This window comes from Egretta garzetta, unplaced genomic scaffold (assembly GCF_000687185.1).
Source record: "Egretta garzetta isolate BGI_Z169 unplaced genomic scaffold, ASM68718v1 scaffold112, whole genome shotgun sequence".
NCBI classification, from domain to species: Eukaryota; Metazoa; Chordata; class Aves; order Pelecaniformes; family Ardeidae; genus Egretta; species Egretta garzetta.
The window spans coordinates 1,442,925-1,456,765 of record NW_009258884.1 but is presented as its reverse complement, the minus strand read 5'-3'; the positions used below and the strand labels follow the sequence as shown (position 1 = coordinate 1,456,765).

The 13,841-nt window shown below is 37.9% G+C and overlaps 1 protein-coding gene across 3 annotated transcripts in view; it reads left to right on the top strand.

Annotated features, from left to right (window-relative positions):
* VMP1 (vacuole membrane protein 1) overlaps window positions 1-13,841 on the top strand; it is a 67,461-nt gene that overhangs the window by 41,441 nt on the left and 12,179 nt on the right. For all 3 annotated transcript variants that reach the window (XM_009633932.2, XM_035889580.1, XM_035889579.1), the window contains 3 exons: window positions 5,914-5,994; window positions 9,681-9,797; window positions 12,263-12,324. In XM_009633932.2, coding sequence (XP_009632227.1) covers window positions 5,914-5,994; window positions 9,681-9,797; window positions 12,263-12,324 — 260 coding nt within the window. The remainder of the gene's footprint in view (window positions 1-5,913; window positions 5,995-9,680; window positions 9,798-12,262; window positions 12,325-13,841) is intronic.

Sequence of the window (13,841 nt, the reverse complement as noted above, 5' to 3'; positions counted from 1 at the left end):
TGAACCCCTATCCAACTATTTCTGCTTGCAACTTACTGGAACCTTACTCATGAGAGCTGTTACCTTTGATGTCTTGCAGGAGAGGTATGAAATGGATTTTTGGTCACTGAGTAATGAACTATTTGTAGTGATAGGCAATGACTATCAACTGTATCTTGATCTCTGTTCTCCTCATCTTAACTCCAGGTGATCATTAAATGTCACTGCTGATCCACTGCTTTCTTAGCACGGATGTATTTTGTAACCTCGCAGCCTGTAGGTAGCTATCCAACTTCTTTAAAACTGCTCTTCTGCACTTAATATCTTATTTCAATGAGTTAATAATTCTTCCCAGTCCTCTGAAATTCTAGAATTCATTGCTTAACCACAAATGGTCATTCTCCCATAAGTTGTGTTTGATTCCATTGTGTTGTAATAGAAAGCCAGAAGAAACAAAATATTGTGCAGCTCATTTTTAACATAACTCAGATTTTTACATAAAAAGGAGCACTGTCTTTGTAGGCAGCTTTTTAAATGTTAAGGAATTTATAGTTTTAATAATCTGAGACGGTAGCTTCATACATCGTCTTCAATCTTTGGAAAAAAAGTTCACCTCTTCCGGTCATTATTTGAATAATTAAACTTTGTTTCTAGTAAGTAAATATTATGTCCATAATATAAATTTTGCTCAGATCTTGAAGGATGGTCCACTTCTTCCTCACATGCAAGTTACGCGTTTGCATCAGGGAAGTCTGCTGCGCTAAGATGAACACCTATTTCTACAGCAAGTTCAGTATTCTCCTTTTTGTAGAGGACCCATTCCATCAAGGTGCTTTACATCTCTGCTTATGTCTTTGTATTTTTTTAATGTTCATTCACAGTTATGTTTTTTATTAGAGTAACAAATCCTGCATAACCCCTCCCAAGCCTTCCAGAAATATATTTTTGAACTTCTTAAGGCTACCGTCTGCTAGGTAATTAATGTCCTGCTTGAGCGACTGCATTGACAACTGCATCACTTGACTTCCCCCTGATCCTACACGAAGTCACTCCCTGTTCATCCTGGTAGAGAACACACGCCCTATGAACTTCTGATTGAATTTAGTCTCATATATTCCTTCCCTTCTTTGCTGGCTGCTGCCTTTGTGCTATATCCACTAATATACCAATATTACCAATGTATTTGTGCAGTGGTTGATGTATTTACAGCAGAAAAAAATTGTGATGAAAGAAAGGTTTTTCTAGGCCTCAAATCACTGGAACTCTGGATCGTGTCTTTCAGAGTGACAACTGTCATCGCTGCTGCATGCGAGGAAGAGGTGGTTTGTGATAGGGAGTCACAGCTTGCTTGATGCTCCTGAAAACTGATTGCAACTTCGTGTTAGAAAATAAACTGTTATGTTACATAATTGTTATAGGCCCATCTGTGCAGTCGTTCAAGAAAATAGCTTCTGCCAAAGTCGTATGGGTTGTTTCTGTAAGGACTATGGGAGTCAATCCAGCGCTGATTATTCAGCGCTCCTTGGTAACCATCAACTGGTTACTTGCCATGGATCCATCAACAATCTCTGTTCTTGGAGATTAAGAAAAAAGAGGCTTCACAATTTCAATATGAACAACAAATTGTGACCATTCTGTTTTCTGATAATAAATCAGTATTATAGAAGGAAAAGAGTAAAAATTTATTTTTTTTAATTTTTTTTTTCCTCAAGCTTGTTAACTAAATCCAGTGAAATGTTCTTTACTCAAATACAGAAGGGCTTGTGCAACTTACTTTCCAATGAAGGGAGAAAGAAGAAATAGGGATTTAAATCGTAAATGGAAACAAAATAAAACAGAGGGGTGGGATGAAGCCTTATAGTTGAGACAAGATCAACCATTCACTCTTTCAAGAAGGAGGGCTTTTTTATAGGGATGAATGGTCCATGTCAAGTTGTACTCAAAGCTGTACCATAATGCATATTTAAAGGAGGAACACTGTGGTAAGTCTTACTTAGCAGCAAAATATGTAATTTCTCTTTAGTATCCCTTTAGGTTTGGGAGGGTTTTTTGCTTTTGCAACATGTAGTAATGAAATGCCAGTATCAATAAATTGTCCCATTTTACTAACGGCAGATATGAAGCAAACTGCCTCGAGCTACCAGCTGAGACTTGTGAATCAGTATTTCAGCACTGACCTTTTTATGCCTCTTATTTCCATTCCAGTTCTTGAGATCTGATGATTAACCCAATGAAGTAATGTTTAATCATTTAACCTTCCTTTGCCTGTATTGTAGCAGTCACAGGAAATCTATTTCCAAACCAAAAAAAAACCCCAAATCATCTTTGAAAGGGACGCAGTGAACTAAAGTATCCTGAAATGTCGTAGAGAATTAATCATACTAGCTGAGAGTCGAGTCCAGTCTAGATACTTTAATTTTGGGGAAAAATGTTTTGCCTGTAAGTAGCTGAACTTTTATCTGTTTGTTTTGGTTTTTTTAAAGCAATAAGTTGTGGAAGTTCTCTTGCTTTTATTTCAAATGCTTAAAAAAAGTAAAGATTGTTGCCTGTGCAGGCTTTGCAACAGAAAAATTTTATTGTGAAAGAGGTAAAAGTTGTGAAAGTGATGATTGGATTCTCTGAGAAATGAAACTTTTAAGGTTTTTTTATTATTGCAGATGTTGCAAAGATTTTACAAACTGAATTTAAGGAAGCAACCCAACAGAAGTATTTCTGAACTTGTTTTCATTGAAGTAAATGTTGAGGCTGCAAATACACAGTTGTGTTACAGCCCTGATGTGTATATTACTGGGCAAATTATTTGTAGCTATGATTACATTAGATCATAGAAAATAGGGAAAAAAATGCTTAATTTATCTCTTTTGGCTGATTTAGAAAGTTCAAAAAAGGGAGACAAATTAGAAGTTTTTTGATGTAAATTTTTGGAACTATAGCTGTGCTTTCCATGGAGTACTTTGTTTCTTCTTTAATTTTTTTTTTACATTCATTGTCTTATTACAATCTGAGTAATAACTTAAAAAAAAAAGTTATTAATTTGAGAGACAAACTTGTTACACTTTTTTCAACACTTTCAGCATTGGTTTTATAATAAAAATTACATGTATTTAGCTGGAGAGAAAAAAAATAGTTTTGAGGCAGCCTTGAATTTTTGCAGCAGTTTAGAAATAGGGGTAAGCTGTTTATTTTTAAGAAATTTGATGAGAAATGGTGCAGTGTGCTTACACTAAGTTAATACAGTCAATCTATATATAATTATAATAATATACTTTATTAAACCAGCTGTGCTGCAAGTGTTAGTTTATAGGTCACTTGCTGGAGAGTTTGTTTCCAATTCCAACTTGTGAAAATGAATACAACGGTGTGTTAGGAATGCAGCCTAAGATAACGGGTCAGTATGTTAAAATTAGAATAGAAACAACTTCCATTAAAATATACTGTGGATCTATTTGAATAATTAAGATTGTAGTGGTTTATTTTGCAGATACTTTACAATGAGATTTATGGAGCTGTGAAAAAAAAAAATCTTTATTGGCTTATAAAAGTGAAAATATTGTTCTAACCCCAAGAGCATTGTGAAATGGTGAACAAAATAGGAACTGAAAATATTATGGTCACATTCAGCTTTGTAGAGTACAGGGGGAGACATCTTATGAAATTCCTACATAAGGCACTACTTTTTCAGTTCACCTTTTCAAAGAACAAAATCTGTGGTTGAGAGGACGCCGTCACTGTGAGGCTTTAGCACACTTTTTCATTTTAAATTAATTTGTAGAGAAATTCTGAGCACCTATTTCTACTCTTGCATTTGGAATTAGGAATTAGAATACCTGTTGTCTCCTTAGCGAGCTGCATTTTGTTTCCTTTGTTGGTAGCTGTGTGCTCACTGCTGCAAAAAGAGCCTTGCATCCTTCTGAGTTCATGTCCTACATCCTCAGTGGGGCTGAGTGGGTGTAGTAGTGCTGGCCCCTGTTAGTGAGCATATATTCGCTTGGTTGGGTTTTGTTTACTAACTTGGAAATAATGAGGAGGGAACTTCAGTTTGAGAAGGAACTGCCTGTGATGTTGCAAGATTTTTGGACGTAGTTCACTGGTAAATTGTTATGTTTTGTTCTTTATAACAGTTTGTGTCAAAAGGCCCTCTTTTAACTGAAAAGCATGAAAAATTTGACTTTACTTGTCATGTAGGCATGTTCTAGACCCGTTGCTGCTAACGTAAGTTCAAGTGTTTGGTATCAGCCTCACTGGGTGCAGTTAATCACTCCTGCATGCTGTACGTATCCTAGAAGTTAAACAGAAAGAATGTCAGGAACAAGTTTTCCACCAAGAGTGAATATTTCACCTATTCCATTTTGCTGGAAGACATTCACCACCCCGAGGTGTTGATCCTGGTGAAAGTCAGCAAATCCACCCTTACAGGCTATTCTAAAAGGGGGTTTATATTCTCCTGGGGTTCAAAATGTCCTGCTCTAAGAGGTAGGAAATCTCATTTATTTGGCATGTTTCTTTAAGTTGAAGTATTTGGTGTAATTTGGATTATTTTTTTGAATATAAAGTATAATAAATAGAATCCTTATGATTTCTGTAAGAATTGGGGGTTTTTTTTTATTTGAGAATTTGTTAACTTTTAAAAGCACTGTCATGGAGAAAAGTTACTACATGAAAAAGGGATGTAAAAAGATAGCAAATGGCCTCATCACAGGTTTTTGGGTTTGCTTTTTTTTTTTTAATCTGGCATAGAAAATTATGTCAGTTCTGTAGTTCAGAATTTAAATAATACCAAGAACATTGTTAAGTAATTGTAACTTACTTGCATTGGTATTGAAGGTTTCAACAGAATTGTAACAAAGTTAAAGTTGCATAAATTCATCCGGATTATCTTGTAGCTATCTGGAAGTGTGGAATTTAGAATTTCATTAATTATTGGTTGAAGTAACTGCCTTATGAAATTTATCTGATAGTTTTCTACTAAACGCAAATCAGTGGATATTGCATTACTGCTGGGAAGTCAGCTTTTTATTGCTTATTTATAGGTTTTTAAAAAAAGAATTAATAATTACTTTTTAAAGCTTGCTATTGCCACAGATACTCAGCTTTCTGTACCTGCTGTTGCCAAGCCTGAAGAGATAATATTGACCCTGGTTTTAACTTTTTGGACAGTTTTGCTTCTAAATGAATTTTATTCTCCTGTAAATTCACTTCTCACATTCAAATAAACTGCTTGTGAGAATCTTTATTTTTGCTTTTAAAAATGTTTACTGTGTATTTGGTAAACTTAGAGACTCCTGAGTTTGTCATTAATGTGTTTGAAAGTTGTGATCACAAAAATAAAAGTAGGCAGCATGTTTTTGTGAAGAATAGCTCAAATGTTCTATGGTCTGCCACCTTCGGTGCTTTGAAAGTATTTCAGATTCAACTCTATGGATTTAATGAACTTCACAAGTCTGTTGTAGAGTGTACCTGGAATTAGCTGTTTTCATTTAAGATCCTGGGATTGAGAGCAACGATCTCAGGATATAATGGGAGTATTGTGTTCTGGCTTTGTGTTTTGAGCAAGTACCTTTTTCACATTGCAAATGTCATTGAAGGAAATGAATTCCCTTTGGTCGTTTAAGGAATAAGGTATAAGCAGCCTTGGCAATTCAAAGATACGGGGGAATAAATACTAGAAAACCTGTTTCCATAGTAGTGCAAGCTTGGTGCCTTTGAAAAACAAAACTCAGTATCTGTGGGTGGTCAGATTTTCACACTGAGCATTGTGGATTTCTCTCTCTTCCCTCTAAGCCCAGAGTTTCAAATTGGCTTTTTTGTTTTAAAAATTCTCCCAACTGCTAAATTAGAAAATCCTGTAGCATGGAGGCTGTTGAAATCATGTACATTTTGAGGTATGTTCATTTGGGGGTTTGCCTCATTAATGCTTCGTATTCTTCTTTGCAGGATTTTGCTTCCCGGGCTAAACTGGCTGTCCAGAACCTGGTGCAGAAGGTTGGGTTCTTCGGCATTTTGGCCTGCGCTTCGGTAAGTTCACTTCAGTAAGAGAGGGCTTTATAATCCACAAATTGCAGATTGACTGTTTTGCAGTGAAACTAATGCTGTGAAATGTGACTTGGTTTTATTTGAGTCCATACAGACTTTCATGCCTTGTTTGCTATTTCTGTGTTCTCTGTGGTGCGTAGGGAAATGGGATGGTTGTGGTACAAGTACAACAGCACGGAGAAACTCCGGTCCTCGATTAGTACCAAACACAGTGAATTCTGCATAAAAGCACAGCTAACAGTTCCATAGTTGGGCATAGTGTGGTGAAACCTGATAAAACCAGGTCGGTTCCTTAAAGATGCTGAAGGCTTGTCAGTTAAGGAAGGCTTAAACTACGAGGGACTGAACTAAGACATTCTTAAAATTTAAGAAGTTTCTATGTTTCTGTTTCAGACCAGGGCTGCTCCCTGCCTTTGACGTTGAGGCTATGTCTTCTCTAACACAGCCATATGCACGCTGCTGCTCGCTGCCCTGTGTTAGTGGGTATTTGGCAGATCAGATCGGATGCCCCACTCCCAGTTATCCTCTTGGGACTTTCCTAGCCCAGATTATTACCTGGCGAGATAGAGCAAGAGCTGTATTAGTACCTATAGATTCTTTAGGTGTTTATGTCCTATGGCTTACAGTGCTTGACAACTTCAAATACAAAGATATACACAGATTGAGAGTGGAAAACTACCTGTGTAAATCCTGATTAGGATATCTGTCCATAGTAGCTCTCCTAAGTCTGCACTGGAGAGATCTTCACTGGGTCCCAAGGAACCAGAGGGAGCAGAATGAGGAAGCCAGTTTCAGAGTCATGGCTATATGAACTACAAACTACTTGTAGGGTTTTTTTTTTTTCTCTCTAAGCAAGAGGTGATATGAGCATCTCCACTGATGCTGTTTTAGTGTTTTAAGGAGGATAATGATGTTCTTCTAGAGTAGAAAAATATTGAACCATTTGAGATTTAAATCTCTCTCTGGAAGCTGAATGAAAACTGGTAGGAATGGTGTGCCTTGTTCTTCCATTCCCCCCCTCACCCCCTCCAAATGTGGGATGTGATGCACAGAAACGTGACTGCAGTGAAGAGGGGAAGTGTAGGTCTCCTGTGATCCCATTCTTCTGGAATAACCACAGCCATTAGCCAGCTGCTCAGCTGACGAGGTATTAATTCCACACTTGTCTAGCGTCTCTCTTAGTTTCCTAAATTGTAGAGATGACAATGCTAACTGTTTGCTCAAACAGAAGTAACCTGTGTTAGCTGGAAAGAATTAATCTGATTATAGCTGCTGGCATACGCCTTCTGTTTGTTAATCTTTTGAACTGTCTTAGTGTTTAGAGTGGAGATGTAGGTTACAAGCTGTTCTTTAAATCTTTCCATCCAGTAAGCTCTTAGACTGCTCCTTCACTGCCTCTGACTCATTACCCTCTAGTCACCATCTTGTGAGACATCCCTGCATAGGCTATTTTGTCTGTCTTGTGTAATCAGAACAGCAGCTTGTAGATGGCAGGGGTGAGTTACTGGAGTGGCGGGACAAGGCAACGTGTGGATAAATGGAGAACATGAGGAAGGAGTTGGTAAACATGAGAGGTGATGTGTAAATTCTTCAGAGTTCCTGCTTAGTAATACTTAAACATTTGCTTAACTTCTTACCTACTTGCTGCACTGTTCTTGAACGCGCTCTGAGCTCCAGCTTCCTTTTGCTTATATAGGCTGCCCTGGGTTGGGGAGGGGTGAGGAATCGTGTATCCACCACAGCGCACTTGAGGATCTGTAGATGTGTTTACAGATTAACTGCAGAGTAGCATTAAAAAGGGTGAGGTTAAATGTGGCAGAGGCATTGAGAAAGCACAGGGATTCAAAGCTGTACTTTTTTGTTGCATCTGTAGATGAGGAAGGCAGCACCCCGCGTGCGCTCCTTGCATCCATGCGTTCCCTCAAGAGCTTCAGGATTTTGTTTCAGGGCTTCCCTCGCTCGTTGCTGCTTCTCTGTCTGCTAGAAGGTGTCTCCTTTGCTTGCCCTCTTTATAATTGTGATCTTAATTTTGGGTTTTAAACAGTATTTTAGTTGAGTGTGTTTTTTATGGTTGGAGAAGTTGCCTGTGAAATGGTGATGACTGTCTGAGCTGCAGGTTGTTGTCTGTCAAGCAGTGGCTTCTAAATGCTACATAAAACCACAATCACATTGAATTTAAAACTTTGCAAGGTTATCCAGTGAAGTCAACTGAATGTGGTGTTCTCTAGTGGCAACGAGAAAGCCCTATTATTGTCTGGAGCTGAATTCCTATGTAAAGGCAGCTCTGGGGAAGGAACAAAGCAAGAATTAGCCCTGGAAGATCCTTGCTGTGACTTGTGAGAATTTGCCCTTCTGTCTTTGTGGGCTTTTTTGGCAATTCTCAGCACTGCGTGTGTGTGTGTGTGTTAAAAAACGAAGAGAAAACCTCGCTGGCCTGCTAATATACCCTGATGTGGACTCATTGAGTAACTTTTTCCTGTGATATGTTTAATGTGCTGGTGATGTCCACAGTTACCCATACCTAAAGCACATTGCTTCCTCTATGCTGATAGTAATGCAATAATTAAATACTGTGAACATAGGAAAAAAAAAACCAAACCTCCAACCAACCAACAAAGAACATACTTAAGGCCTAGAGCAGACTTGGCTCAGAAGAGCAAACTTATCTGGCTGTGGTATAAGTAAATAATTTACTAGCCTCCTATGCCTAAGACAGCTGTCAGAGGTAAAGAATCATTTTAGCTGAAGCGGAGCATGTTTAGAGACCGTTTCGGGGCATGATTAGAGACCGTTTCAGATTTCTTCCCATGCAGGTGGTGTTGTGGGTGCTCATAAATTTGAATTGCTAGTCTATAATAGCTAAGTATAAACCTCGTAAGCCTTCTCTCAGATTTCAGATTTCCATTTAGTCACTTGCAAAGTTACTATCTTGTATGGCCTTTAACAAGCTACACTCTTTATTTATTTGTGCCACAAAACAACACAAACTGCAGGATATTCGCCCAGTAATAGACTGCTACTGTGAGTTAAAGGTTCCCCATTTGTTTACTCAGACAGTCTGCCCTTGCACTGCATGCTAAGTGTGAAAGGTTGGAATTTGGATACTTTCTTGGTTTAATTTCAAAAATATTTTACAGATAGTATCACAATACCAGACGTCAAGCCAACAGCTTAACAATAAAAAAAATCTTTTAATTTTAAATGAAATGCATATGCTTAATAAAATCTAATCAGTGCTTCTAAACTGGATACATATGACTATAAATGCCAGTTTTTAATGTATTTTCTCAGATGGAAATCACGGGGGATCATTTTGAACACTAGCTTCCAAGAACGATGTGCTTGTCAGTGAGAAAATTTGATAAATCACATAAAATGGCTTTACTGTGGTTTCTGTGCATTTCACATGGCAAACTTTTTGTTGGCTTTTTGAAAATCCAGGGGTAAGGAGGGACCATGAGAATGGAAGTGTCTGGGACGTTGTCTAGCTGAATCCCAGAGATTTAAGTTATGTGGTGCAACATTAGCATTTTTTGTAAGTATTAAGACACAAGAGTTTCGGATCAAGTTGAATAAGGGGAAAATGTTCATTTTTCAAAGTCTGTCATGTTCCTGTTCATCTGACTGCGTGCTGCAATCCATGAACTTCTTTCCCTTGCACTTTATAGATTCCAAACCCTCTGTTTGACCTGGCCGGGATAACATGCGGACACTTTCTGGTTCCCTTCTGGACCTTCTTTGGTGCAACCTTGATTGGGAAAGCAGTAATTAAAATGCACATCCAGGCAAGTACTACACCTCCCTTAGGGCTCTGGGGCAAAGACTTTTTTTTTTTTTCTTTATTCTTTTTGACTGTTACACTGTGTTACTTCGTAATGAATTCTGGAGTCTCCCTTCCTGACCCGAAGTAATGGAAATTAATTTGGTGCAAAGGATTTACAATAAAGGATCTGCTAGGCTTCTTATGCTCAAAACTTAGGCAACTGAATAATTTATAGCTACAAACTAATGAGCTCGCTGCCTACACCACTCAGGAAATTGGTGGTTAGCCAAGTTATTTACCTACGGTTTTTACCAGACTGAAAGGACTTCGTACTCATAATGAACTTGCCTTTTTGGTAACAAATACTCATTTCAAAGAGCGCTGCAACTAGCCTTTACCGGTTAAGCGGCAGTTTTAAATGCTCCCTTTTATCTCAGTTAAGTGTGTAGAGAGAACCCAGCTCCTTTCAGGCCCTGCAGAAAGCAGTCTCAGGGTATGTCCCCAGGCATATTGTCCAGAGCTTTCCAGCATGGTTAGCAATTTGTGGTGTCCTCAGCCTATATGATTTTGAAAGGGCCTGATTTCAGAGTCTGTCCAGTTTTTCTTGCTAACTCAGAGCCTTACCGGATGTTCTGAATTTGGCAATCAAAATCTCCAGTTGCTTTCAAAAATTTTGAGTCTCGCTTTTCAAATGCGTTACCATTTTGTCCCGTGAAAGATGAAGCATCGATGCCCTGGCCATTCCTTACCGGTGGCAGTGTGGTTAGTGCTGTATCATGAACTACATCGCTTGATTTGTAATGATTTGAACCAATGTTTTCACCCGGGGCTTGGTTTTTTTAAGCATCTCCCTAGGACTGGTGCAGTGCCTGTAGCTGTCTTGCTTAGAAATCTTTGCTGCCACTGCATTAAAATAGCAGAAGCTATTAGTAGTACAAAATTACCTGTCTAGTACCAGCTCATCGAGCTGCTTAAAAATCTTTCTTTTGCCCTCAACAAAAGATTTCAATCTTCAGCCCTTTTTTTTTTCTTCCCATCTCTTGGTTATTTTGGTTTGGTTATTTTACTTTGCCCAGTCCTTAAACAGGAAAATAATAAATAGATCTGAAAATTCTTTCATTCACTGTGATAGAACAACTTTTTCTCCACACTTATTTTTGTATTATTTGAATTTTTCTGCTTTTAAATCTGCGTACTGGTAGAATTTATTCTGGCAACGTAGAAAAGTGAAACAGTACTTGTGTAATATTCCTTTTATTATTTTATTTGTCTTGTTTAGCTAGCAGAATATTTGCTATGTGTAATTTATAGTGCTCCACACTCAGATCAAATGTAAGGGAAAAAATAATTTCCCAGTGTCTTGTACAGTTGGTAAATCATCTTATTTTGTAATACGTTTAGCTATTAGAATTCTTTTTTTTTTCTGCGATGCTTGATTTCAAGCGTACTCTTGTGCAATAGCCTTGATTTTTGTAGTGATCTTGCTGCAATTTGGAATTTAGGAAATGCAAGAGTCATGGAAAGGCTTTTAATGAAATCTTTCTCTAGACAGGAAGCGAGTGACTCTGGTGCCGTGGCCATCCCGGAGCTGCTGTTAACTGGCCTCTTCCTCCGGACCACAGAATCACTCTGTGTAGTTCTAGTCACATCCCTTATTTCCAGACTGGTGAATGCAGTTCTCGTTAGATCATGATTAAATTGATTTAAGGAGGCTGTGGGAACTGTTTGTGTGTTCTGCACCACGGTCTTGCTCGCTCTTTGCAGACGAACAAGCTGTGAAATGTGACCAAGGTGGAATTAGCAGAGGCTATTTTAACAAAATTTTAACTTCTGTTAGAAGAGAGGGGAGTGATAAAATGATGGAGATTTGGATTTTCTGCAAAATAAGCTATGTGTTACAGAAGTTCCTCTTATTGAAATGACTCTGTTCCAAATAGTCTGTTGCATTAGAGACAGTGGCAATCCAAGTTTTCTCAACAGGCAGGTACCCAACGGCTCTCACTTCGTTCTTCCCTAAGTATTCTTTGTTGTGTTTCTGTCTGAAGCACATGAACTAGGGGACTAAAAGATACATTATTTTTCACTTCTGCGATCTTTAAGTACATTTGTTTGTAAGGGGATGTGAATTTTTCTACATGGTGATGAGTGTTTTTCCATTAAAACATTGTTGACGGAGTAAAGTGACCTTGAGCTTCTGGGAATTGAAGTTTGGGGAGGATGCGAATGGTTAGTAACACAGGCTACAAAAACATTGCAAGAAATGAAATCTATGAGGAAATAGAATAATAAAGTAAACAGCTTTTCTCTCTCCTGCCTCTTTTTGAAGAGTATTGAAAAATAAAGATCTTGAAAGAAAACAGAAGGGAAAAAGATGTGTGAGTGCTGGAGAAGCTGTCTGGTTGGGAAGGAACATAAATTGTCGTGCCCCATTGTCTCTGCTTCCCTTTTGATCAAATGTTTCTCTAACTGATGTTTTCCTTCCTACAGAAACTTTTCGTTATTATAACATTCAGCAAACATATAGTGGAGCAGATGGTGTCCCTAATTGGGTGAGTAATTCTTTAACACAGTAATACCTTCGCTCATTAGGTGGAAAAATACTGGAGTCGTCAAGCTAGATGTGCTGAAAATTGTGCTTTGCTTCCAAGTGCAAGCTTTGGCCAACACATCGTTTAGGTCTTATTTGCAACTTCATTCCTCACCTCAGGGGCTTCAAATACTTCAAGAAACAGAATAGCATTGCGGGTCAGATGGCCTGAGTGTAGGGTACCAGAGTTAACTTTCACCCAGAAATACAATACAGCGCTTCCAATTATAGATTGCTACGCTTTTAGCTGCAAATAGACTGGGTTTTTATGGACTTTCTTCAATGTTGTAGCATGATCCTATGACAAAAATTGGAAGAACTGTTGTGATTTATGCAGTGTCCCAAGATCACAATAAGCATCTTCAGTAATTTGAATGGCCTCATACGTTGAAAATATTAAATCTCTCATAAAATGTCAGAATGAGGAATTTTGTGTGTAGAGCTTTATCTTCATTCTATTCAACTTGGGTTTTCATAGGAGAAAGGACAGTTTTGGGTGGTGTTTTTTTTTTTTTAGACTGAGTTCTTTAGTAATTGATTTTTTTTTTAAATGAAAATCTCAGTTTAAAACCAGAAAACTAAGCAAAAACCCAGCTAACAACAGCTTGGGTGAAAAAAAAAAACAAGGCAGTTAAAACAACACACTTAACGTGTTGCCTCAGTGGGTTTGAATGAAGATTGGACACTGATGATGAAGTGTTAGATTTTTGCCTCATATCTACCTGTTCAGTCATGAAATTCTGGTAATTTTAAAATCCATTGTTGACGTTAACATTTCCTGCCTGGTAATCCAGCAAATAACATCGCACCGGTGCCTCTCTTAACCATGCAGAAGTTCATAAGCGACTTGAACACAAACAAAGTATACAACTTAATTAATTTAAATGTAGGCAAGTAGATCAAATCATAGGGTTTTCATCAAAAATTCGTGCTTAATTGTTCAAAGGCACAATTGTGTTCTTCTGGGAGGGAAGCTCCTGCCTGTTTTCAGTACTCACGTCAGGGATGCAGGCTTCAAGTTTTAAATGTGAGTCTCTAACATTTAAATAGAAAGCTTTAGTGTGGGGGCTTTCTTAGTTGTTTTTTTTTTTTTCTTAAGCTTGATACCCAATATGGATCCATAAAATAAATTCTAAGGTGTTTCTACTTTTCCAAGGTATTTCGCTTGTTATATGGGGCAAAATGATTGACACTTTGCTATCCAAACTGTAATAACGATTTTCACATAAAAGCCAAAAAGCCATGCTCCTTAAGAACACTTTCAGGGCAGGAATGTCTGGAAAGAATTCCTTGTAAAATATGTAAACTTGAAGTAGTAATGCTATACAAAGCAAAAGGAGTGTCAGAAGGAAGGTTCTAGGGCATTTCACTAATGAAACAAATCCTGACTTTATTACCCCCTGGTCTTCTGATTTGGGGGTCTGGTTTGTAACAAACTTCAAAATTATTTTGTTGCTTTGAACATTTTTTTTTCGGGGG